We start from the raw sequence: 27,478 nt of genomic DNA on the forward strand, positions 1-27,478 counted from the left end.
GTAGAGTGGCATTAGGGGGCGGGTCTTCCATTTAGCCATCCAGAGACCCAACTTCATCCATGTCATGACTCCGCTGTCCTCTAAATCTTCATTCACTCAGCTGATAGGGAAAGAAAAAGACTGCCCACTTCCACTCATGTTCCATTGGCCAGAATTCAATAATGTGGCCTCATCTTACTGCAAGGGAGGCAAAGTGCCCAGGAGAAAGGCTGTCATGGATATGGGTAAGCATTAGCCGTCTCCACTTCGGGTCCCTTCCAGTGAACCTTCTTTTCATGAAAATAGGTTTAAAATTATGTGCCTGATCTTTCAGTGGTAACTGAAAGAGGGGAGGATTTGAAAGCCAGACCCAGGAGAGTCACTAATGAGTTCTGTAGTTGATTGGCAAAGTGTGCTATAGGAATGGGGAGTACCTCCTTTGTGCAACATATTTGTACTTCTCAGTTGCATCTCTCAAGACTAAAGTTCAGCCTGTTCTATCTCTGGGGATGTTCAATTCCAAAAATTTTCCACTAATTGTTCTGTAAAATCATGGGACTAAGAGTTGTAAGAACTTAGTTGGAATTCACTCCTACTACTTCATAGCTATATGAACGCGAGCCAATCTTTTAATCTTGCTGAACCTCAATTTTCCACCCTACTTCCCTACCCTACTATCTTCCTACCTCACAGTTATTGTGAAAATAAAGTGAGTCATATTTGAAATTGTCTGTAAACTCTAAGGCATAATGTAGCCAGAATACATTATAATAACTGTAATTGATGAGTCCTAAATCTCTTTCAAGCTTCAAGGGGTTTTAGTATTTGGAGATGTGATGATCAAGTACTTAAGTACATAAGAACAAAAATTTTAATATCTCATCAGAACCATGGTTCATTAAGCCCAATATTGTCATTGGCAGAGAAACCCAAGGGTATGTAGAAGGCTGCGGTTATTGTCCTTGATGTCAACATCAAAGGCTAGCGACAAAACCCAACATGTTCTAATTCCATTTAGTAATCAATTATGACATTATCCTCTATGATTTACTTCAATCTTTTAAAAGGTATATTTGTATTATCATATTGTGCCCTCTTGTTCTGTTTTTGGAGTGAGGCCTTACCTTTTCATTTCTAAGCTTACTATGTTAGCTTCTTTCAGATTTCAAGGGAAAGGAACAGAGGTATTTATTGCAAACTTCTATGAAGAAAAAAGGAAATCCAGGAATTTGTCTCAGCAGCTGTATTTGTAGGTGTGGTGAACCTGAATATAGTTTCTTTTCTCTTTCAGAATATAAGAAAAAAATATTAATAGCCACTGAGCACTACCCGAAGCACTTTATGTAAATATCATAGAACTGCACAGCACATTGGGAGGCAGGCTCCATCATTTCCATATGTGGAAAACGAGAATCAGAGGCTAAGGAACTTGCCCAATGTCACAGAGCTGGTAAGTGTATTTGAACCCAAGGAGTCTAACCCTGGAATGTGTGTCATCCATCAAAAGTGTTTCTCAGGGCCATGGGCACACTGGCTCACGCCTATAATCCCAGCACTTTGGGAGGCTGAGGCAGGTGGATCACCTGAGGTCAGGAATTTGAGACCAGCCTGGCCAACATGGTGAAATCCCATCTCTACTAAAAATACAAAAATTAGCCAGGTGTGGTGGTACAGGTCTGTAATCCCAGTTACTTGGGAGGCTGAAGCACGAGAATCATTTGAACCTGGGAGGTGGAGGTTGCAGTGAGCCGAGATCGCGCCACTGTACTCCAGCCTGGGTGACAGAGTGAGATGCTGTCTCAAAAAAAAAGAAAGAAAGAAAGAAAGAAAAAAGAAAAGAAAAGTATTTCTCAGGCCAGACGCAGTGGCTCACTCCTGTAATCCCAGCACTTTGGGAAGCCAAGGCAGGCGGATTGCTTGAGCCCAGGAGTTCAAGGCTACAGTGAGCTAGGTGACAGAGCAAGACCCTATCTGAAAAAAAAAAAGGTATCTCTGTGGTGCCATTACCAAATGCTGACTTGGCATTTACTTCTCAGCTTCTGTTGCTGCCCTCCCCTTTGGGGTGTCTTCATTAAACGTGTCGTGAGAGGGAATACGATTGAGTTTGCTCGCCACGTGTCAGTTTAGATGACCCACAAACCCCACATTAGATAGGGTTCTCATGATAAGCCACTTCATCCCTTAAATCCAGCCCACATGGCTGTCCCGGGCAGGTACCCGGCCCTATTGGTTTTGATAGGATAATAAGATCACATCCACAAAGAAAGGTCTGGGGGCATGGCAGGCAGCTGAAAGTTTTTGGACTATCCAGTCTTGCCTAAAATGCAGAATGTTCCGACTTCAAGGGCTCTCCCTCTGCTCTTGCCTTTTGAGACTGAAGAGTCCTTATTCTTTCTCTGACATTGTTGCTGGTCTTCTCTAGTTCTATTATGAATTAATTGAGACATAGAAATCAGAACCATATGTATCTTTTTTCCCAGTCTGAATGCATCAAGGTTTCAAGAAAGGAAGATAATCTTTTTCTTTTGTTTCTAGCACCTTCATGTTAAAGCCTCTCCGAGCATGGTCTAATTTTTTTTACAGGGCATAACAGTCCGTGATGGTACAGGTCCAGTGGATCTTTCTAGTGTCATCTACAGACACGTCCCTTGAAAAGCCCTATGTGAGAACCACACTCAATTGTCAGAATGTGGTATAATGTACTCTAATGCCCTCATGCCATTGCTCACGCTGTGTTTCCCTACTTGAAACGTTTTCCGCTACCCCATGCTTTTGGTATGGCATTATGATAGAGTGGTTAAAAGCATGGGTTCTGGGGTCAAATAATTATGGATTTAAATTCCAGCTCTGCTTGGGCAAGTGTCTTAACCCCTGTGAGCCTTAGTCTCTTTACCTTTCAAGTGGGGATAATCATATTTATCCCCGGGGTTGAGCACTCAATTAGAGAATGCACATCAAGTGGTCATTGCAATGCCTTTCAAAGAGTAAACACTCGGTAAATGTTAATATTTCAGGGCCCAGCTTGGACACCTCTGCCTTTCCTTTTTCCTTGCTCTCCCTTAAACAAGATCCCCTATTCCCCCATGGCATTGGTCAATTTTTCATCTGGCTACCATAAGCCATTATACATTAAGTGATAAGATAGTATTCCAACATGTTAACCATTTTTCCTTCTGTAATTTTTTTTTTTTTTGAGACGGAGTCTTGCTCTTGTCGCCCAGGCTGGAGTGCAATGGCGTGATCTCGGCTCACTGCAACCTCTGCCTCCCAGGTTCAAGCAATTCTCCTGCTTCAGCCTCCCGAGTATTTGGGATTACAGATGTGCGCCACCACCTCGGGCTAATTTTTGTACTTTTAGTAGAGACAGGGTTTCACCATGTTGGCCAGGCTGGTCTCAAACTCCTGACCTCATGATCCACTGCTTCGGGCTCCCAAAGTGCTGGGATTACAGGCATGAGCCACCGCGCCCAGCCTTGTGATCTCTTTTCCCTAATTTCCCACCCCTCTATTCAAACCACTGGTCTTTTTGTACTAATACCTCAGGAAAAGGACATGGCAGCAGAAAACAAAGAAATGCTGAGACTGTTCCTGGCTTCTTGGTTTCAAAACTCCAGTCCCTTAGGGTATCAGAAAGAAGTTATAGATTTGATCTGGGGGAAGGACTATGAGGGAGTGTGGCAGCTATGGTCTAAGGGCCAACACCATTCAGCATTAGCCAATTGTTGCCGTATAGGACTTTGGGACCATGGCTACCAGAGCCTCCTGCTTTTGAAGAGAAACTAAAAACAATCAGGATTCTTAAAAAGTGAGTATAATATCAAACCTCACCCATTCGTTGCATTTTTTCTTTCAACTCACTCATTCAACACAAATATATTCAGGAACAACTGATGGGTTAGAAGTTGGAAACACAAAGACAAACAAGATAGTTCCCGTACCAAGAGCTCAGTCTGGATAATGAGACACATAAAAAGAGGATATGGCATTGAGTGATAAGTCTTAGGTTAGTGATTTCCAAAGCATAATCACTGGAAAGCAACAGCAGGGAACTTACTAGAAATGCAAATTTGCAGGCCGGGAGTGGTGGCTCACGCCTGTAATCCCAGCACTTTGGAAGGCCGAGGCAGGCGGATCACCTGAGGTAAGGAGTTCGCGACCAGCCTGGCCAACATGGTGAAACCCCGTCTCTACTAAATATAAAAATTTAGACGGGTGTGGTGGCGCATGCCTGTAGTCCCAGCTACTAAGGCGGCTGAGGCAGGGGAATCACTTGAACCCAGGAGGCTGAGGTTGCAGTGAGCCGAGACCGAGCCACTGCACTCCAGCCTGGGTGACAGAGTGAGACTCTGTCTCAAAAAAAAAAAAAAAAAGCAAATTTGCAGCCAGCGCGGTGGCTCACGCCTGAAATCCCAGCACTTTGGGAAGCCGAGGCAGGCGGATCACCTGAGGTCAGGAGTTTGAGCCCAACCTGGCCAATATGGCGAAACCCCGTCTCTACTAAAAATACAAAAATTACCCGAGTATGGTGGCACGCGCCTGTAATCCCAGCTACTCGGAAGGCTGAGGCAGGAGAATCGCTTGAACCTGGGAGGGTACAGTGAGCTAAGATTGCGCCACTGCACTCCATCCTGGACGAGAGAGTAAGACTCCATCCCCGCCCCCCGAAAAAAGCAAAATTTCAGCCCCAATTTACCAATCAGAAAGCTGAGATTAGTTTAACAAGCTCTCCAGGTGATTCTGATACACCCTAAAGTCGGAGAATCACCTTGATAATGGAAAGCAAAGAAGACTTTGGCACAGACAACCAACACACTTGAGCCAACCTTGAGATCCTCTGCCATCTATAAATCACTTTCACAGTCCCTTCTAGGCTAGATGCTAAATTGGTTGTAATCTGGTAATGCACAATGATGAGACACAAGTTGTATCTTGTCTCTATAATAAGTAAATTGTAAGAACTTCAAAGGCAGGGTTGATTCTACTTTTGGTGTTTTTTCCATTCTTCTCATATTTCAGATATCAGTGCAACACTTAGAAAATACAAGTACTGAAATTTAAGTAGCTCTTTAGTAAATAAGAATAATTAACCTGGTGCAAGGGTTCTACCTTTATGAGGGAGAAATTGGAAAGCATATATGTACTTACAAATTTTCATAACTTTTCTTATCGTTGTAAAATATACATAAAACTTAGCATTTTAACCCTTTAAAATGATGTACAGGTCAGCAGCATTAAATACATTCACACTGTTGTGCAACCATCACCATTCTCCATTTACAGAACTTTTGCATCTTCCCAAACCGAAACTCCGTACCCATTAATTAATTGGTGCATTTTGCCTTGTTTTTTCTAATAGGATTTCTCTTTCTGTTGATTTGCATGAGCTCATTTTAAATTAGAGAGACCAGCCCTTTGTCTTCTGCCAATTTACTTTTTATTAATTCTATTTGTTGGTGATTTTTAAAAATCTGTTCAGAAAATTAAAAATTTTCCGTGGAATCATAAAATCGTGTTTAGATTATAAAATCCTTTATGATTTGACTGTTGCCGTCTTGAAAGTCTTCATCATCTCAATGTTATGAATATCTGCACTTACATTTTCTTCTAAGTTTTTGTTAACATTTCAATATTTAACCCACAAAAGATTCACTTACATGTATTTTTTCCCCAAATGGGTAATCAGCTTTTCAAATATTATTTACTGGACAGGCCATCCTTCCCCTACTAACGTAAATGTCATCTTTTCATACTAAATTTCTCCATGCGCTGGGTATTTACTCCTACATCTTCCATCGAGTGCTTTTGAGAATTTTCAACACTCTTCCATTACACGCATGTACCATCATTTATTTAATCAATCTTCTATTAGTAGGCATTTGGGACGTTTCCTGCTCTTCCATACTAAACAATGCATAGAATTTTGGACTACATTAAATAATTCTGTGCCTCAGTGGTTCAAGTTGCGTAAATTATGCGTTTACACTTTTCTTCGGATTACTTTTAAAATGACAACCACTATGTTTTGCTGGTCTCAATTACCAGAGAATTGGCAAGAAACCTGACAGCTGGGGCTTAGGATTCCCTGCGCCAGACCTCCGAGCTACACCAGAGGGCGTACTTTCCTTACTAGGCCTCGGCCACATCCGGGTTCCACCGCAGATTCGGGCAGGGTGCAGGCGGAACCTTTCTACCGCGTCTCTAGCTAACACGCACGGCGGGGACAGTTTAGGCCTCCGCGCACCGTTCTCCGGGAGTCTTGCAGTTTGCTTGGTGCAGGGAAGGCGGGCGCGGAGGTTCTATCTGTTTCTTCCTCCTTCGTGAGCAGCATGGACGTGCTAGCGGAAGAGTTTGGGAACCTGACTCCGGAGCAGCTGGCGGCGCCGATCCCGACTGTAGAGGTCAGTGCCAGGCACGCAGGGAGCGTCAGGAACAAGGATGCGCCCTGAGGGGGCGTTGCCCGGAGTGCTCGGGCCGCCAAGGGGGCGGGCTGGCTGTTTGTGCGCATGCGCCGGGCTTCTGCGCATGCCCAGAGCGTCGCGCGTGCGAGTCTTTTTTCCAGAGCCGGCCTCCGCGTGCGCGAGTGAAGGCTGATCCCAGAGGAGCTGTCAGCCGCTGCGGGGGCCGAGAAGCCCCGCTGCTGGCTCTCGGGTTGGAGCTCTTCCAGCATAGGTGTGCGTGGGGAGGACTGACCCTCGCACTTACTGTGGGGGACGTATTGCATGTTTGCAGTCTTACAGAGGACACTGGGGGCCAGGGAGCTCAGGCCATTTGCATGAGGCACCACAGCCGGCTGTGAGGGTAAAACCAGATCGTCTGAATTCCAAGCTAGTCATCTTTCCTTTTAACCTGAAGTTCCACTTCGGGTTGCAGGGGAATTTTAAACGCCCTGAATATTTACTAAAGAATTTGCCTGTGTGTTTTCTGGGGGAGAGACTCCACAGCTTTCATCAGCTTCTCGGAAGTTAAGGACAGCTGCCCCACAGCGAGCTGCCCAATGAAGTGCGGCTGTCGACATATTTTGTTATCTGATAAGGCACATATTGTAACCTCTCTGAGCCTCAAAATCTACACTGACGTGGAATAGGGAAGTGGAGACGTGGCCGGAGAAGATAGCAAAGGAGAGATTTCAGGGAGAGAGAACAGGATACTTGAAACCTCCTCGGCAAGACCATTGGATGTTTTTGAGGAAGGAAAGTAAATCCAGTAGTATTAAGAGTGAAGAAAAATAGAGGAGAAGAGATAAAAGACAGGGTTAAGTAAGGGTCTTGATTATGAAAAGTTTCAGTAAACATCTGACAGAGATTGGACTTTGTCTTGGAGCAGAGCTTTTGAAGGGTTTAAGCAGGAAAGTGACATGATCAGTAAGTCTATCGGATTATAAGAACCTCCTTGGCTAGGCGTGGTGGCCTATAATACCAGTAGTTTGAGAGGCCAAGGCGGGCGGATCACTTGGGCTCAAGAGTTTGATAACAGCTTGGGCGACATGGCAAAACCCTATTTCTACAAATAATACAAAAATTAGCTGGGTGTGGTGGCGTGCACTTGTCCCAGCAACTCAGGAGGCTGAAGTGGAAGGATCACTTGAGCCTGGAAGGTCGAGGCTGCAGTGAGCCGTAATTGTGCTGCTGCACTCCAGCCTGGGTGACTGAGACCTTGTCTCAAGGAAAACAAAACAAAACCTCTTTATAATAGTTTGGCAAGTTAAGGAAGTTGAATTAGCAGTTCCATCAGATTCAGTCTATAAGTGCATGCAATAGACTGCTGATCATCAGGCAAAACTATTTTTTTTTTTTTTTTTTTTTTTTTTTTTTTGAGACGGAGTCTAGCTCTGTCGCCCAGGCTGGAGTGCAGTGGTGTAATCTCGGCTGACTGCAACCTCTGCCTCCCGGGTTCAAGCAATTCTCCTGCCTCAGCCTCCCAAGTAGCTGGGATTACAGGCGCCCACCATCACCCCCAGCTAATTTTTGTATTTTTAGTAGAGACGGGGTTTCACTGTGTTGGCCATGCTGGTCTCGAACTCCTGACCTCGTGATCCACCGCCTCGGCCTCCCAGCGTGCTGGGATTACAAGCGTGAGCCACCGTGCCCGGCTGCAAAACTGTATTTTAACCGTGAAAAGTGAATATCAAAGAGCCAGCATTCACTGAGCACTTGCTAATGTGCCAGGTTCTGTTTAACCATAACATGCATTATGTTATTTAATCCTCTGAAATAAGTACTATTTTCACCCCCATTTTGCCAGAGAGGCCCAAAAATGTTAAGTAAATAGCCTTGCATTAGAAGCCTGGTAAGTGGCTAATCTGGAATTTGGACTCTTGTCAGTCTGACTCAAGTCTTCATCCCTAACTGCTATCGGACCGCTTCTCCAGAGAGCTGAAGAAATAAGCCTGGGAGATTTCTATTTCTTATCTGAATTTACACAGCTATGAAGTGAACAGTGCTATAATTCCAGCCTTCTGATTGAAGAATAACAGTTCCTCTTCCTGCACTCTGTATCCAATCCACCATCACCTCTAAAAAGTCCTGAGTTCTTAATCTATGCATATCTGAAACTTCATTCCCACCGTTTTCCAGCCCAGAACCACTGTCCTCTCTTACTTCCTAACTGGCCTACCTGGCACCTGACTTGTCCCAGTCCAGTCTGTTCCTTGCTCTGCAGCCAGAGCTGTCCGTTTAAACACACAAACATGGTTATGTTGCTCCCTTGATTAAAATTCTTCAATCTCTGCCTATTGCTCTTAGGGCAAAATCTAGTGTTTTACCATGTTTGTGATAAATTTCCTCAGTCTGACCAGTGCTTACTTCTCTAGTCTCTTTTCCCATGGTTCCCCCCTCTCCCTCCCCTGAGATCTTTCTACTCTGCTCAGTTTCTTCTGGATCGCTCTCCCCTTCCTATTTGTAGATTAAATCCCACATATCTATAATATAACTTCCCTAGGAAGGCCTTTCCTGATTCTCCCAGAAGATGGTAGATCTCTGCTACTTGCTGCCATTTCCTTTTAAATTGAGATATTAAAATATTTACTTAAACTTTCCAACTTCAGTGTTTTCGCTGAAACTTTTTCTAGTTAGGAGCTCAGTTTTACTTGAACTGGCCATGCCTGGTGTGTATTTTTTTGTGCTTATGGTAGCACAGCAGCATGGTAGTATGGTAGAAACAACACAAGCTTTGGAGCCAATTAATCCGTTACTTGTTGAATAAATATTTGTCAGTGTTACTGAGTACTTACCTGGTGGTGTATTATTCACAGGGTTTATACAAGTTCAAAAAATGTGTTTTCTGCCTCCCAGTGTGTTATAGGCTTATAGAGAGAGACATGTAAGCAAGTGGAATAACATGCAATAGGTACTGTGATACAAGTAGGCGAGGGGTATTTTGGTATTACAAATGGTAGCTGGGATGTGATGCCTGAACTGAGTTTGCCAGATGTGGATGAAGTGTGGTGGTGCGGAAGCATTCCAGATAGAAGGAGGAGGCGTAGGCACAAGTACAGCTGCAAGCACAGCATATGATGTATGCCTCGCTGTGGGGTTAAGACATGGTGAAGAGGGTGGGGAGGCACTGAAGAGTTGTAGAGAATGAGGTGCTAAGCTGTGCACATGAGGACATGTACACTGGCTTTAGTGCTGAGCATTGAAAGGGACGAGCAGGAAGAGTAGTAAGGAAGTACTGCCGCAGACCAGCTGAAAGATTATGAGGGCCTCAACTGGCACAGGAGCAGAGGATAAATGCGAGGAAGGTTAAAAGGAGGTTGACTCAGTAGAGTTTTTGTTTTCCTGTTGATTAAGAAGAGTCAGAAAGTTAGGACTCCCGGGTATCTAATTTGGGATTGACTGGGATAAATGGTGATATTCATTGAGATTGAGAATGGAGCTGGGGGAAGATTTAATTTTGGACATACTGAGCTTAAGTAGCCTCTGAGGCTGTAAGGTATCACTGCCCAGTCAATAGTTGGAGGGGACAGGCCCATACCCAGTAGCTTACTGCAACAGTGATATTCACTCACTCATTTATTTATTCAGTATTTATTGGAGTCTTTTATGTGCCAGGCACTGTGCTAACAGGATAGACAGGGTCACTGCCCTTGAAAGAGCCCACATTTGGAACTGGGGGGCTGTGGGATGAGATGGGGGAAGCTAAACAACACTTTCAAACAGTGTTGTTTGAAATCCTCCATTCCCAGCCCTACTTGAGAAAAGACATCGCCAGGGATAGAACTTTGAAGAACACCAAAATTTGCAGGGTGGCAGAGAAAAAGAGGTGTGAGAAGGCCCGGCCGGAGGAAGGAAAGACATAAGAGAATGATACCACAGAGTGTTATAAGACAGTGATCGGCATGGCCAAATACTGTGGAAAGGGAATGTGAGGGGGCATCAAGGGAGGTCTTTTGAAGTAGCAGCCTTGGTGACTTCTGTCGAGCTCTTTCACTGGCAGGTAGGTCAGAGTCCTGACTATAACGGAATGAAGGAGTGGGAAGTGAGGAACAGAGAAGCTAAATATGGAGTAATTTGGGAGAGATCATAAGCTGAAGGGCAGGGAAGAAAGTAGTCAGAGGAGCTGCTGAGTCAATAAAGTTTTAAATTTTTTTTTTTAATGGGAGGATTTGAATACTCGTTTTAAATAGAACAGGTTGAATATCAAGGACTGAACTGGGGCAAGCAAGGTTTCCAGTCTTCAGGAGAAGGTTGGCAGGATTGTGTCTGTGGCGGAAGGGTTAGCCTTAGACCAAGGAGTGGATGGTCCTTCCTTTGAAATGGGAGGAAACGAGTATAAGAAGGAGTGTAGAGAGAGGAATTTGAAGATGTGGGAGTATTAGCTCATAGGGCTGCCGTAACAAAGTAACCACAAACTAGGTGGCTTAAACAACAGAAATTTATTTTCTCATAGTTCTGGAAGTTAGAAGTCTGAGATCAGGGTGACAACAGAGCTGGCTCCTTCTGAGGGCTATGAGAGAGGATCTGCTCTGGGCCGTCCCCTACTACAGGTGTTTGCTGGCAATCTTTGGCATCCCTTGGCTTGCAGAAGCTTCACTGAGACCTCTACCTTCATCTTCACATGGCATTGTCCCTGTGTGCATCTCTATGTCCAATTTCTCCTTTTTTATAAGGACACCAGTTGTATTGGATTAGGGCTCACCCTAATGACTCATTTTACTTAATCACCTTTGTCAAGACCCCATCTTCAAAAACAGTCACATTCTGAGATACTGGGGATTAGGACTTTAGCATATGAATTTTGAGAGGGACACAATTCAACCTATATCATTGTCATTCTTCTATTTTTAAATTTAGGTGGAATTTATATAATAAAATGTATGGATACTAGATATTCAGTTACATTGGTTTTATAGTTATGTGCTCTATGTGGACATTGCATCACCCCAGAAAGTTCCCTTATGACCCTTTTCAGTCTATCCCCCCAAGCACCTTTTGATTTCCGTCATCATAGATTAGCTTTGCCTGCCTCCCTTGTTTTTGACTATACCCAGGGGTCTGCCACCTTCCCTGGCCACTCCTCGGTCTCCTTTGCTGGAGCTGCCTCCTGCTCCTCCTCTCTAATTGTTGGATTATTCTTGGTTGGTCTCACTTTGTGGAACTCTTCTCCATCTACATTCCATAGGTGATCTCATCCATCACGTGCCTTTAATTGCCATCCACTTGTTAATCTCTTCCTAGTTTATATCTCCAGGCCACTCCATTCCCGAATTCAAGACTCATTTGTTGCCTCCTTGACATTTCCACCTGAATGTCTAATGGAGATCTCAAGCTTAACACACCCAAACCAAATTTCTAGTAGCCCTTCCACACCTAAACCTGCTATTCCTACAATGTTCCTCGCCTCCATCAATTTTAACTCTATCCCTCTAGTTGCTCAGGCAATGTAGGAAGCAATCACCATATGTGCCATCCTTCTGTAGCCCTGAGATGAGCTCTGACCAGACAGTAGTTGAGAGAGAATGGGAGGGAGAAAGAACTCCCTTTGGGTCTTGAGACCCAGCTCTCCCACCAGACTCTCTGAGCCTTATTTTCCTTTTCTCAAACTGGCAAACTTCACTTAGGAAGTGTCATGAGAATAAAATAAAGGATTGAAAAGTGCTTAAAATCTTGAGTCATCAAGAAGAGATTAAGTTATATTCTGTTTAGGAAACCTGTAGTGTATGTATGTATGTGTATACATATTTATATGCATATGCACACGTGATTTCCATAAAAATGTTTAAAAATTATTCTTTTTGTTTTGATTTACTTTCCTTTGCTTATTTTGGAACATTAAAATAACTTATGAAAGTACTGTTGCTGGTACAGTTCTGATATTCTTCTTGTTTTGGCTCACAGGAAAAATGGAGGCTGCTTCCAGCATTTTTAAAGGTAATTGTTTCACATTTAATAATAATTGGTTATTTTTCAGATGAAAAAGTCAAGAAATAAGCCGTTTTTTAAAGATTAAATTTTTGTCATCAACATTTTTTGATTTTGTATAGCTGTGTTTGGAAATACAAGGAATTATAAGGTAAAACCCCTGCCTGAAAGGTGCTGGTTTGGAGAGTGGTAGTCTAATTTTAGAGAGAAGTAGTAGTACATGCACAGTAGCATGGCACATGATTAAAAACCAAAGTGCTATCAGCAAAAGAGCAATGGTCAGAGAGGGCCACCCAAATGAAGTGAGACATAAACCACATCTTAAGAGAAGAAGGTTTAAACCTGAAAGCTGGGTGCAGAGAGTGTGGCTCAATCAAGGTGTTCAAGAGGAGCCTCCACAGAGTCTGCAGGAAATAGCGACCAGTCAAGAGGAGCTGCTGAATATGATATGATGTGGTGTCGGGCTTCAATTCAATTTCCAAGAGCTTATGCTAAGAAGTAATGAGTACCACAGTGAGAGACCACTTGGCACCCGCTAGGATAGCTATAATCAAAATCAAATGTTAATAAGGGTGTGGAGGAATGGGAACTATCATGCTCCACTGGTGGGAACGTAAAGTGTTATAGCCACTTTGGAAAACAGGCTGGCAGTTTCTCAAATGGTTAAACAAAAAGTTACCACATCCTCCAGCAATTCCACTCCTAGATATTTGTCCAAGAGACATGAAAACATGTGTCCGTGCAGAAACCTGTACACAAATGCTCATAGCAGTATTATTCATAATAGCCAAGAGTGGAAACAACCCAAATGGCCATCAGCTGCTGGATGGATACACAAAATGGGATGTATCTGTACAACAGAGTATTATTTGGCAATAAAAAGAAAGCAGGTACCCGCTGCAACATGGACGAATCTTGAAAGCATTGTGCTAAGTGAAAGAATGGAGACTTGAAAAATGAGGCCGGGCGTGGTGGCTCACGCCTGTAATCCCAGCACTTGGGGAGGCTGAGGTGGGCGGATCACGAGGTCAGGAGTTTGAGACCACCCTGGCCAACATAGTGAAACCTCGTCTCTACTAAAGATACAAAAAATTAGCTGGGTGTGGTGGCGGGCCCCTGTAATCCCAGCTACTTGGGAGGATAAGGCAGGAGAATAGCTTGAACCTGGGAGGCAGAGGTTGCAGTGAGCCGAGATCGCGCCACTGCACTGCAGCCTGGTCGACAGTGTGAGATTCCGTCTCAAAAAAAGAAAAATGAGTAGAGTTTTGTCTCTACTCATTTTGGACTCTACTCTAGAGTTCAGTTGCGTGTTATGGGCAGAGGGGAGAGTGCTGGGAAATGAGGCTGGGAAAGTTGTCAGGGCCAGTTTCCTGATCAGATTTGAAAGCCGTGTTAAGGATTTGGCTTTTCTTCTAAAAGCCATAGGAAGCTATTGAGGAGTTTCTAAGTTGGGGAGTGACCAAGAATCAAATAAAATGGTCGTAAGGTCAAGAAATTTCTTTTTCCCCCTAAGAGACCAGGTCTTGCTACATTGCCCAGGCTGGATTTGAACTCCTGAGTTTGAGTGATTCTCCTGCCTCTGCCTCCCGAGTAGCTGTGACTGTAGGAATGTGACACCTTGCCCGGCCTTTTTGTTATTTTTTAAAAGGAGCTGCACATAAATGGAGAAGAAGGTGCTGGGTGCTGGGCACAGTGGCTCACGCTTGTAATCCCAGCACTTTGGGAGGCCAAGACAGGCGGATCATTTGAGGTTGGGAGTTTGAGACCGACTAGCCTGGCCAACATGGTGTAACCCCGTTTCTACTAAAAATACAAAAATTAGCTGGGCATGGTGGCGGGCACCTGTAATCCCAGCTACTCAGAAGGCTGAGGCACCTGAACTGCTTGGTGCAGGGAGGCGGACGTTGCAGTGAGCCGAGATCGCACCACTGTACTCCAGCCTGGGCAATAGAGCGAGACTCTGTCTCAAAAAAAAAAAAAATTTTTTTTTTTGTTAAAAACTAAGATACAAATACACACATTAGCCCAGGCCAGAATCATCAATATCACTGTCTTCCACCTCCATGCCTTGTCCCACTGGAGGGTCTTCATGGACAGTAACACACATGGAGCTGTCATCTTCTATGATAACAATACCTTCTTCTAGAATACTTCCTGAAGGACCTGCCGGAGGCTCTTCTTGAGGAGGGGTCACTCTTTTCAGAAATACACTCTATGAAATCAAATCAAGTCGTAAGTCATTAGGCGATAGGAATTTTTCAGCTCCATTATAATCTTATGGGACTGCTGTCAGATATGTGGTCTGTAGTTGAATGAAATGTTGTTATGTGGCACATGACCATATATTCATGTACTCATATTTTGATTTCCGAGAGTCAGATTGCTTCTCAAGGAGGAAAACTCTCGAGGATATGCTAGTAAGACGATGCAGAAATGGAATGAGAATGCATTAATGAAAAGATTTTTTAAATAAAATTCATGGATTTTTTTTCTCATTTTGATTTTGATAAAAATTTGATGTTCACCTATTATTAGATTCCATTATATGATCTATTATTTGAGCATATCATCAATACTCTTTGCACTTTTGCTAACCTGTTTACTTTCTCTTTCTATCTGTTTAGGTGAAAGGCCTTGTGAAACAGCATATAGATTCATTTAACTATTTCATTAATGTAGAGGTAAGCATCAGATGTTAGAAATAGACATAAACTAAGGATTAATTGGAAGCCAGAGTCTTTGCTAATGTTGCATTTTCCACTGCAGATAAAGAAGATAATGAAAGCCAATGAAAAGGTTACAAGTGACGCTGACCCTATGTGGTACTTAAAGTAAGGAACCAACATTCTTAATTTGCTATGTGGGTTACGTCTAACATTTTTTAAAGTGAGTGAAGTTGCTATCAAAACTCTTTTAAAATCATTGTCTTGGCCAGGCTCGGTGGCTTATGCCTGTAATACCAAGCACTTTGGGAGGCCGAGGTGGGCAAATCACCTGGGGTCAGGAGTTCGAGACCAGCCTGGCCAACATGGTGAAACCCTGTCTCTACTAAAAATACAAAATTAGCCAGGCGTGGTGGTGCACATCTGTAATTCCAGATACTCAGGAGGCTGAGGCAGGAGAATCGCTTGAATCTGGGACGGGGAGATTTCAGCGAGCTGAGATTGTGCCACTGCACTCTATCTTTTACAACAGAGTGAGACTCTGACTCAAAAAAATAAAAAATGAAAAAATAAATCATTGTCTTTTATTAACTATAAAGTGCTCAAATTAAATTTTTAACTGGCAAATTATAATGAGCTATGGTTGGGAAAATTTTGAAACTATTAGGTTTTAAATATTTAAATTTTTATTTTGAAATAATGTTAAGCTTAAAAGAAAAATTGCAAAAGTAGTACAAAGAATTCTTCAATATTTTTCACCAAGCCTTCACTGATATTAACATCTTACATAACCATAGCACAATGATCAAAACCAGGAAGTTAGCACAGATACGATGTTGTCTACTAATCTATAGACCTTATTTGATGTTTTCTCACAAATGTCCTTTTTCTGGTGTAGGAATCAATCCAGAGCTCCGTGTTATGTTTAGTTGTCTTGTATCCTTAGTCTCCTCAATCTTTCTTGGTCTTTCATGACATTGACACTTTTGAACAATCTAGTCAGTATTTGTAGAAGTTCCTTTAATTTGAGTTTGTATGACGTCTGATTGGGTTATACATTTTTGCCAAGAATACCACAGAAGCAATGTTTTATGCTGTTCTCACTGATTCGTATTGGGGTTACAGATGCCAATATATTTTATTACTAATGATTTTAACTTTGTTCACTTGATTAAGGTAGGATCTTCCAGATTTCTCCACTGAAAGGTTACTATTTTTCCTTTTGTAATTAATAAGTATCTTATAGGGAGATTCTTTGAGACTATGCAAATACCGTTTCTCATCATAATTTCACCAACAGTTTTAGCATACATTGATGATTCTTACCTATAACAGTTATTATTGTGGGCTTATCTAATGGTGAACCTTTATTTCTATCATTCCTTCTGCAGTGATACTGGAATTCTGTACAGAATAGTTTCCTTTTCCCCTCACATATCTCTCTATATTAATTTATATCAATTTGGACTCATGGATGTTTTATTCTATGAGTACTATCATATATATATATATCCAGTACTGTCATTTTTCTGTTGTTCAGACTGTTTCAGCTTTGACCATAGGGAGACCCTTCAGATTGACTCTGGTGTCCTTTCAAGATGCCACCATTATTTTTTGAGCACTCCTTTGCTTTCTTGCACCGTAAGATATGGTTCATCTGGTATGCCCCCGTCCCAGATTGGGAATCCAAGGAGCCCTAGAGTCTCCCTTTTATTGGAAAATAGTATTTAGATTCCAAGATATGGACACTAAGATTTCAGCAGGTAGAGCTCAGAAATATGTGTATGTATACGAACACATATGTGCAGACACATCTGTATTTCTTTATCCTATCCATTTTTACATATATTAAAAACCATGCAGACTGATACCTCCAATTTCAGTTCGACACTGCAGGGCTCATTCTAACCTTTTCCCTTTCCTTATTTAACTTTTATCCCAATAATGAGAAATCTGGCTCCCATTATCTGCAAAATTTTAAAAAAATTTTTTTCAATCCTAGACTATACATAAAGTTTCAGAATTATTAACTCATACCTCTGAGAGATAAAATTTACTAGAGTGTAGGATTTGTGCACTGTCATTTTTATCTTTAGCCTCTCAATGTCCAATCAAAATATTGTCTCCCAGGGTTACTTACATTAGTTCTTTTCTTTATTTTTTCAGTATGTGAGACATTATTATGGTTTAAGAGTTAGACTTGCACAAAAAAGTATATTCAGAAAATAGTTGTTCCACTTCCAGTTCTTTCCACCCTGTTCCCAGCCACTCTCCATAGGTAACCAATCTCATTAGTTTCCGCTTTATCCTTTTCATCCTTCTTTTGCACAAATGAGTGGTTTTTTTTGTTTGTTTTTTTGTTTTGTTTGTTTTTGCCTTTATGGCCTCTTCTTTCTTTTGCAAATGATAGCATATCATCAGTACTCTTTGCACTTTGCTCTTTCATTAAGTATCGTTTTTAGGGAGCTGTATTTCCAGTATTTTTGTAAAGAGATTTGTAATATTTTTTAAAAGATACTTTGATAATATTTCCCTCCTTTGTAAAGCTATATGTACTATCACTTCAAGAAGATCTCCAATTTTAATATTTAATTTGTCATCCTTACCAAGATAAGCATTTATCAAAACATAATCTTTGTATTTGGAAGGAAAATAGCTTGTTTGCTTTTATGATCTTTGAAGAAGTATAATTCATACCGCACTAATTTGCTTTTCAGATATCTTAATATCTATGTTGGGCTTCCTGATGTTGAAGAAAGCTTCAATGTAACTAGACCAGTGTCCCCTCATGAGGTAATTATGAACCTTACTTTAATTGGACTTGTTTGCTTAAACTCTGAGTCTGCCCTTAATATATACTCTTAAAAGATCATTTAAAAATGGGATGGGGGGGACATTCTTTGGAGAAAAAGGGATTAAAGTTCAATGTGGGCCATAATTCTACTACAGAAGGAGCACTTTGAAGTGGTCAGGACCCTGTTGCAGAGAGGAGCAGTAACTGTCAGATTCCTGATTCTCTTTCAGTGCCGTTTGAGAGACATGACATACTCTGCCCCTATTACAGTGGATATTGAATATACCCGAGGCAGCCAGAGGATCATCCGCAATGCCTTACCTATCGGCAGGTGAGAAATGAAATCCGTATTAGAGCCACACTGCCTGGATTCCAGCCCCATGATGTGATCCCATTTCCTCATCTGAAAAATGCAGGAAATGCTGCCTATTTCATAGGTCCAATGAGTCAGCATGTGTAAAGCACTTAGAATAATGTCCAGCACATAGTCGTGGTTGTTACTATTTATTAATTGTGAAACCTTTTCTAAGAAGTTGAGGAAAATGTTTCCCTTTCCTACTATAACTCTGAGCTGCTAGGGAACCACTAGGTACAATAGCCTTTCAGTGAACTCTCCTGGACAGGTCTTCTTGGTGGATAGGTATATTCTGAGATTGAGTTTTCCTGGAATTTAACTTTTTCTCATCTACAAGTATTTGAGGGAGAAGTTACTTATTTGCCTGGTACAAGTTTGGAAATGATAGCATCCACTTGCGTTTTTGCAATCTGCCCTTCCTGATTAGGGAAATATATTGACTCTCCTTTAGAAATGGACAAAACCCACAATATTATGTGGTCAATAATGGTACTAGACTTTAAACTTAGTCCACATAATTTCTGTTCAAGTGTTTTTCCCCCTCTCAAAAGTGCTAAGAGCACTTTGAACAAACATCCATTTGTTCAATAAATATATACCAACTGCCTATCACTTCTTATGTATGATACTGAGTACTTAGGTGAGTAAAAGATATACAAAATACAGTTCCTATTGGCTACCTTCATTCACAGCTGTCAGGGAAGACAGGCATATGTAATTATGGCACCATTTGGTAAGGGGTCTAGAAGTCCAGGTTTTTATGGAAACATGCAGGTTTAACAAATCCTCCTATACTTCCCTCAAAGGAAGGGGTAATTTGTATTGTTTCTCTCCTTAGTCTTCACTTAGAAAAATAAGTAAGATATTAAAATGTTCATCTTGGTTTTAGCAGGACTGTTTATCAGTGTTTTTTTTGTTTTATTGTTTTTTTTTTTTTTTTGAGACAGAGTCTTACTCTGTTACCCAGACTGGAGTGCAGTGGCATGATGTTGGCTCACTGCAACCTCTGCCTCCCGGGTTCAAGTAGTTCTCCAGCCTCAGCCTCCTGAGTAGCTGGGATTATAGGCGTGTGCCACCACACTCAGCTAATTTTTGTATTTTTTGTAGAGATGGGGTTTTGCCATGTTGGTCAGGCTAGTCTTGAACTCCTGACCTCAGGTGATCCGCCCACCTTGGACTCTCAGAGTGCTGGGATTACAGGCGTGAGCCACCGCGCCCGGCCTATCAGTGTTAAGATGAGAACTTCTTTCTTTCTTGTATATGGACCATACTTGTGTCCAATTAAATTTTGGACCATAGCTAAATTATGAACTAGATTGACTATTGTGAAGGAAAGGCAAGAGAGACTGGAGGAAAACATAAATTCGTAAGATTGAGGGTTTAAATCCTGGTTTAAAGAGGGAGCATGAGTGGGCGAAGGACATGAACAGACACTTCTCAAAAGAAGACATTTATGCAGCCAAAAAACACTTGAAAAAATGCTCACCATCACTGGCTATCAGAGAAATGCAAATCAAAACCACAATGAGATACCATCTCACACGAGTTAGAATGGCAATCATTAAAAAGTCAGGAAACAACAGGTGCTGGAGAGGATGTGGAGAAATAGGAACACGTTTACTCTGTTGGTGGGACTGTAAACTAGTTCAACCATTGTGGAAGTCAGTGTGGCAATTCCTCAGGGATCTAGAACTAGAAATACCATTTGACCCAGCCATCCCATTACTGGGTATATACCCAAAGGACTATAAATCATGCTGCTATAAAGACACATGCACAGGTATGTTTATTGCGGCACTATTCACAATAGCAAAGACTTGGAACCAACCCAAATGTCCAACAACGATAGACTGGATTAAGAAAATGTGGCACATATACACCATAGAATACTATGCAGCCATAAAAAATGATGAGTTCACGTCCTTTGTAGGGACATGGATGAAAATGGAAATCATCATTCTCAGTAAACTATCGCAAGAACAAAAAACCAAACACCGTATATTCTCACTCATAGGTGGGAATTGAACAATGAGAACACATGGACACAGGAAGGGGAACATCATACTCTGGGAACTGTTGTGGGGTTGGGGGAGGGGAGTGGGATAGCTTTAGGAGATACACCTAATGCTAAATGACGAGTTAATGGGTGCAGCACACCAGCATGGCACATGTATACATATGTAACTAACCTGCACGTTGTGCACATGTACCCTAAAACTTAAAGTATAATAATAATAAAATAAAAAGAGGGGGCATGTAACTAGCATTTGTTGAATACCTGCTATGTGCCATACTATGATAGGCAATGTTGGTTGTTAGCTCCGCATTCATAAAAATGACCTCTAGTCATTAGAATGCTTATATGTGCTATGCATTACCTAAATTACATCTATAATCTCATTTATTTTTTGGAGTAAAAAGATTTTAGTTTAATCCAAATTATATTTGTACTTGGTTAGAAATCAAACAGTACATAAAAACATTTGATTCAAAACAGTAACCTCCCTCCTTCTCTCCCCTTCCTCACCTTTCGTCCCATTCCCAACTTCATAACTATTTCTGTTATTTTTTTCTGGGGGTTATTACATCCATAACTTTATTTTGTGTGTGTGTGTTTTGTTTTGTTTTGTTTTTTTTGAGATGGAGTTTCACTCTGTTGCCCAGGCTGGAGTACAGTGGCATGATCTCAGCTCACTGCAACCTCTGCCGCCGAGGTTCAAGTGATTCACCCACCTCAACCTCCCGAGTAGCTGGGATTACAGGTGCCCGCCACCACGCCTGGCTAATTTTTTTTTATTTTTAGTAGGGACAGGGTTTCACCACGTTGACCAGGCTGGTCATGAACTCCTGACCTCATGTGATCCACTCGCCTCGGTCTCCCAAAGTGCAGAGATTACAAGCACGAACCACCATGCGTGGCCAATATCCATAACTTTAAATGCGATGCTTTGACCTCTATTTCTTAATACATTAACTGTAGACATTATTTTTTCCCTCCTGATATACGGGATGTGGCTTAGCTTACCTGTGTCACCCACTTTGCTTCTCCCTTCGTCTTCCAATTTTTCCTTCTTGTTTTTAATTATCTTTTTGGTTACTGTAGTAACTGAAATATTCTTATATCTTCATGTCATATTACATAACTTTAGTCAGTATGTTCATTTCCCTTGATATAAAATGAGAATATTCTTATTTCTATCTTCCCATTACGATTTCCTTTTTAACGTGAGTTATTTAGAAGACTTAAGATTTCCCAATTGGTGCTTTATGTCAATTTTTGGAACTTTGTAGAGACCTGTTTCTATAAATGTTTCATGTTTATTTGGAAACAAGAGGTATTCTCCAGTTGTTTTGTGCCATTGTCTGTGTTTTTCCTTCAGATCAGACTTGTTAATTGTGTTGTTTAGACGTTTTGTATCAGCATTGCTTTTTGATTTGTTTGTTCTATCAATTACTACAATAGGTATGTTAAAATCTCCCACTATGATGGTGGATTTTTCCATTTTCCTTATGGTTTTGTGTATTTTTGCTTTTTTGAAGCTATGATATTAGGTGCATAGAAGTTTAGAATTGTTAAATCTTGCTAGTAAACTGAACCTTTGATGATTGTACATTTATCTTCTTTATCTCTTATAATATTCTTTGCCTTGAATCTTATTTTGTCTGCTCTTAGCATAGCTACATTTGCTTTCTTTTGGTTATATTTCTGGCGTATCATTAAAAAAATTATTGTCTGTTTAATCTTTTATATGGGCTGGGCACAGTGGCTCACACCTGTAATCCCAGAACTTTGGGAGGCTGAGGCGGGTGGATCACCTGAGGTTGGGAGTTCGAGACCAGCCTGGCCAACATAGTGAAACCTCACCTCTACTAAAAATACAAAAATTAACTGGGTGTGGTGGTACATATCTGTAATCCCAGCTACTTGAGAGACTGAGGCATGAGAATTGCTTGAACCCGGAAGGCGGGGGTTGCAGTGAGCCGAGATTGTGCCACTGTACTCCAGCCTGGGCAACAGAGCGAGACTCCATCTCAAAAAAAAAAAAATCTCTTAAATGTCCTTATGTTTTGAGTTTAGTTGAAGTAAACTGCATATGGTTAGATTTTTTAAAAATTTGTCTTGAGAATGTAGTTTATTTTTGTTTTATATACATACATATATGCGTATATATTGGAGTGTATATCTGTCAACTTATTCTATATTTTAAAACTGTCTAGCTTTTCATGTTTCAGGTTTTTTTCCATTTTTCTTTTTGGATAATGGAAGATTTTTTTTTTTCTCACCCTTCCCCAACTGATTTAAAAGTCATATACAGTATTTCTGATTGTTTATGTTTACCTTAGAAATTTTGAAATGCATACTTAACAAAGTTTGAAAATAAAAAATACCTTATTCTCTTCCTGGCAACAAAGACCTTAGAAAGCTTTAACTTGGATCAAATCAATCACTTTGACTTACATGCTTTTGTTGTACCAAATTTTTGTTCTATCTTGTTTTGTTTTGGTCTTTTTGAGACAGGGTCTCACTCTGTCACCCAGGCCAGAGTGCAATGGTACACTCATGGCTCACTGCAGCCTCAACCTCCTGGGCTCAGGTGATCCTCCCACCTCCAGCCTCCCTGGTAACTGGGACTATAAGTGCACCACCACACCTGGCTAATTTTTGTCTTTTTTGTAGAGACGGGGTTTCGCCACGTTGCCCCCACTGGTCTCGAACTCCTGGGCTCAAGTCATCCACCCGCCTTGGCCTCCCAAAGCATTGAGAATTGCAGGCATGAGCCACCATTTGTGGCATGTTTTTTTTTTTTTTGAGATGGAGTCTCGCTCTGTTGCCCAGGCTGGAGTGCAGTGGTGCGATCTTGGCTCACTGCAACCTCCGCCTCCCAGGTACAAGTGATTCTCCTGCCCCAGCCTCCTGAGTAGCTGGGACTATAGGCGCACGCCACCACGCCCAGCCAATATTTTTTGTATTTTTAGTAGAGATGGGGTTTCACCACGTTGACCAGGATGGTCTCGATCCCTTGACCTTGTGATCCACTTGCCTTGGCCTCCTACAGTGCTGGGATTACAGGCGTGAGCCACCGCACCCGGCCTCCTTGGCATGTTTTTTTCACCTATAAATTAGAAATTGTTATTGTCTTATGAAGTTCGCATTTGTTTATATCCACACACATTAGTTTCCATTTTCTTTGCTCACCATACATTTTTACACGTCAGACTTTTGGTTAGTGTTTATTTTCCGTCTTCCTGAAGATGAATTTTTTTTAGAAATTTATTTAGTGAGGGCCTATTAGTACATTAGTAACTTCTCGCAGTTTTTGTCTGAAAATATCTTTATGTCGACCTCATTCTGAGTGAATACGTAGCAGAATACACAAATCGAGGTTGGCAGTTATTTTCTCTTCAAGCACATTGGTTGTGTGCTTGACACACACTTCGAGCACACTGCTCTGTGTCATTGGTTGTTGTGAAGTTATTGTGCATCCAGTCATCCTTCCCTTTTTGGTAGCCTCTCTTTTTTTCTGGCTGGGTTTTAAACCTTATCTCTAATTTTGGTGTTTAGTATCTTGACTGTGATCTGCTTAGGTGTAGCTTTCTTTTTATCTTGTGCAGATGTTACCGTGAGGATTTATGGCTTTCATATGTCTTTAAAAATTTATGGCTCTTATCTCTTTGAATAGGACTTCTCACCTATTCTGTGTATTTTTGGCATCTAGAAGTCTGATTAGATGTTGATTAGTTGCTCTCTATCTATCCTTCCCTGACTCTTAAACTCTCTTTCATATCTTCCATCTCTACGTCTTTCTGAAATTCGTTCTCAGTAATTTCTTCAGATGCCTTTTACAGCCCAGTAATTATATCTTCAGCAGTATCAAAGCTATTATTATCCAACCTATTTCTACATTTTTAAGTTAGTGCTTAAAATTTCCATTTCTAGTACATTTTGCTCAGTTCTTTTTCCAGACTGCCTGGTTAGTTTTCATAGCCTCTTGTTCCTTACACTTGGATGCATTGTGCTATTGCCAAGTAACTGATGAGAATCACTTTGTCTTCCATGAAGGAAGTGTTGCTGTCATTTCTGACTCTCACTAAAGCCTGTATGCAAAGTTTAAACCAAACATTTGAGTTTTTTGTTTTTTTGTTTTGTTTTTTGAGACAGAGCCTCACTCTGGAGTGCAGTGGTGTGATCCTGGCTCACGGCAACTTCCACCTCCAAGTTCAAGCGATTCTCTTGTCTCAGCCTCTTGAGTAGCTGGGACTACCGGCACACACCACCACACCCAGTTAATTTTTTGTATTTTTAGTAGAGATGGAGTTCCACCATGTTGGCCAGGCTGCTCTCAAACTCCTGGCCTCATATGATCCACCCACCTTGGCCTCCCAAAGTGCTGAGATTACAGGCATGAGCCACTGCACCCAGCCTGAGTTTTTATCATCTGTACTAGACGAGCAGCGTGCCTGAGAAAATACTTCGTTTTGCTTGGCTTCCATGTAATTGCTATTTCTCTGCCTTTTCTAACATGGTGCATAGATAGACCCTTAGTGAGGTGGTGTGCACTGCATGTTTTGTATTTTTTGCAGCTTTTATCATTGACAGCCTACATGTGATATTTTCTTTTGTTTTATTTTATACAGAATGCCCATAATGCTACGTAGTTCAAACTGTGTTCTTACAGGAAAAACGCCAGCAGAATTTGCCAAACTGAACGAATGTCCCTTAGATCCAGGTATGTGTGAAGTCTTGGATTTGTCCCACTTTCCTTATTCTTTTATTCTGCTGCTGCTGTTGTTTTAACATTTTGTCTCAAAAACAGTACCAGCTTTTCTACTTTATAATGAACTTGTTCACAAAACACCCAGAAATTTGTCTCTAGCTTTATGATACTAGTCTGTATTTCTTTCTTTCTTTTTTTTTTTTTTTTTTTTGAGATAGTGTCTCACTCTGTCATCTAAGCTGGAGTGCAGTGGTGTGATCTCGGCTCACTGCAACCTCTGCCTCCCAGGCTCAAGCAATCCTCCCACCTCAGCTTCCCAAATAGATGGGACTACAGGCTTGTGCCACCATACCCAGCTCATTTCTGTATTTTTAGTAGAGATGGTGTTTTGCTATGTCATCCTGGCTGATCTCCTGGACTCATCCACCTTGGCCTCCCAAAGTGCTGGGATTACAGGCGTGAACCAGTGCGCCTAGCCCTATTAGTCTATATTTCTCAAAGACATACTGTTTCCTCTTTTATTTCAGGCTTAAGACTTTAATATGACACATTCTTGTTTATTGCCATGATTTGTCAGTCTTTTCTTTCTATCTTTGCCCACCGGTTTCTTTTGGTATGCCTAAAAATTCAAGAATAATCTTCCAGAGTTACTGGCCTTGCCTGGTTGAAAAAAATCAAGTATCACACTTCAGGCTGTTTTAAATGCAGTAAAGCAGTGGGGAGATGAAAGTATTTTTTTGTTTACATTTTTAAAAAATTTTATTTTTGTACCTATTTCTAGACAATTTCTTTTGTAAAATTTCAAACTTAGAACTTAACAAGAAGTTTCTCTTAATTCTTTAACTCGTATTTCACATTGATTTATTTGAACTTATAGTTGCTTTAATCTTATTCCTGTAAAGTTGCATTGTTTTAGAATCCCAGAAGTTTTGGAAAGAAGTTAATGAAGAATGTGACTTTACTAGACTATAACAGAATGTTGCATAAGTCAAATATGTTGTATTGTTTTTGCTTATATTCTGCAGGTATAAAATGAAGTATTACTTTATCCTACTCTGAATTGTGTGCAAAAAAAAATACATGATGATGCATGAGTTTTTTTGAATATGGAATATTATTTTGGAAACCTAATCTTAATCTACCATTACCACTGATTTGTTAGAAAACTTAGAGTAAATTTGAGCTTATATTGAAAATTGTCAGTTACACTTATACTTAAGAGCTCTGACAACTAATTTATTTAACTATTTTTTTCATTCACTTTTTACATATGTCAGGGGCTGGTGATTCATAGACCAATAAGATATATTTCCTGTCCTCAAGAAATTTTTTATCTTGTAGCTCATTTGTATAAAATCACGTGCTGATCTTCAGTCCATAAAACAATATCAGATGGGCGCAATGGCTCTTGCCTGTAATCCCAGCGCATTGAGAGGCTGAGGCTGGAGGATGGCTTAAGACAGGGAGTCAGCCTGAGAAGCATAGTGAGACCCTGTTGTTACAAAAAATTTAAAAATTAGCTACGTGTGGTGGCACATGCCTCTAGTCCTACCTACTCGGGAGACTGGGGCGGGCGAATCACTTGAGGTTAGCAGTCCGAGGTTGCAGTGAGCTATGATTGTTCCACTGCACTCCGGCCTCGGCGACAAAGGGAGATCCTTTCTCAAAAAATAAAATAAAATAAAATAAAAAATAAAATCAGCAACCCCTTTGAATCAAGTGTTAGCCAGTGCCATGAAGCAGTAGAAAAGGTAATCTCTGATTCACAAGATTCCTGCCATTACTAAATCAACACTGGTTGAGGAATAAATGATGAAGTTTTTCTTGTTTCCTTTGGGTAGGTGGCTACTTCATTGTTAAAGGAGTAGAAAAAGTTATTCTTATCCAAGAGCAGCTGTCTAAGAACAGGATCATCGTGGAGGCTGATAGAAAAGGGGCTGTTGGAGCTTCAGTTACCAGGTATGGAAAGCAGAGATGGTGTCCTTAAGCAATATTGGTCATTCCATTAGTCCTAAATGGCTATGTTTCAATACAGAGGGAGCCAGTTATTACCCTCTAAAAGCAGGCATTGTAATATTTAAGCTATCTGCATTCAATTTATTTTGAAAGTCTGGAAGCATAGGGTACTGATTTTAAAATTTCAGTGATGGGAGTCTGAGACATTGTTTGAAAAGTCACTGTTTAAGCTGAATTTTATGTTAGCTTATAGAGCATGAAAGGAGATTTTTAAAAAGAAAAAATATAAAACCACTCTTCAGTTTTTCACGCTCCTTTTCAGCCTTTTATGCTCCTTTTCAGCCTTTTACCATTTACATGTGTATTCCTGCATCGGTATGATCAGGGACTATTTGACACTTAATATTGAATGACCTGTATCGTGGACTTAACACCCTATTGTTAGTTTTCTAGACCAGCCTCTTTCACAGTGTACTCATTTTTACTACAGTCTCCCTTTCAAGGCTTCTGTAACTTCTTTTTATTTTCACGTGTAATTTGAAATATGGAGGTTAATGAGTTCTGGGAATAGAAAGATTTGTGGCATAGATAAGATGTGAGAGTGCGGTAGTTTCCTGTTTGATAACCTACAACGAACTGATTAACTCAGAGTTTCT

The 27,478-nt window shown here is 41.0% G+C and overlaps 1 protein-coding gene across 2 annotated transcripts in view; it reads left to right on the forward strand.

The window, feature by feature from the left end:
• The first annotated feature begins 5,404 nt into the window (after positions 1–5,404).
• The window catches only part of POLR3B (RNA polymerase III subunit B), a 150,334-nt gene continuing 128,260 nt past the window's right edge, over positions 5,405–27,478 (forward strand). The window contains exons 1-8 of one of the 2 annotated variants that reach the window (XM_003832543.7): positions 5,405–6,377; positions 12,315–12,347; positions 14,963–15,019; positions 15,105–15,169; positions 17,719–17,794; positions 18,026–18,126; positions 24,787–24,878; positions 26,708–26,825. In XM_003832543.7, coding sequence (XP_003832591.1) covers positions 6,306–6,377; positions 12,315–12,347; positions 14,963–15,019; positions 15,105–15,169; positions 17,719–17,794; positions 18,026–18,126; positions 24,787–24,878; positions 26,708–26,825 — 614 coding nt within the window. In that variant the 5' untranslated portion in view covers positions 5,405–6,305. Of the gene's footprint in view, positions 6,378–6,536; positions 6,649–12,314; positions 12,348–14,962; positions 15,020–15,104; positions 15,170–17,718; positions 17,795–18,025; positions 18,127–24,786; positions 24,879–26,707; positions 26,826–27,478 lie in introns of those variants that run through there. The other variant, XM_003832544.4, reaches the window with a different exon arrangement.

This window comes from Pan paniscus, chromosome 10 (assembly GCF_029289425.2).
Source record: "Pan paniscus chromosome 10, NHGRI_mPanPan1-v2.0_pri, whole genome shotgun sequence".
NCBI lineage: Eukaryota > Metazoa > Chordata > Mammalia > Primates > Hominidae > Pan > Pan paniscus.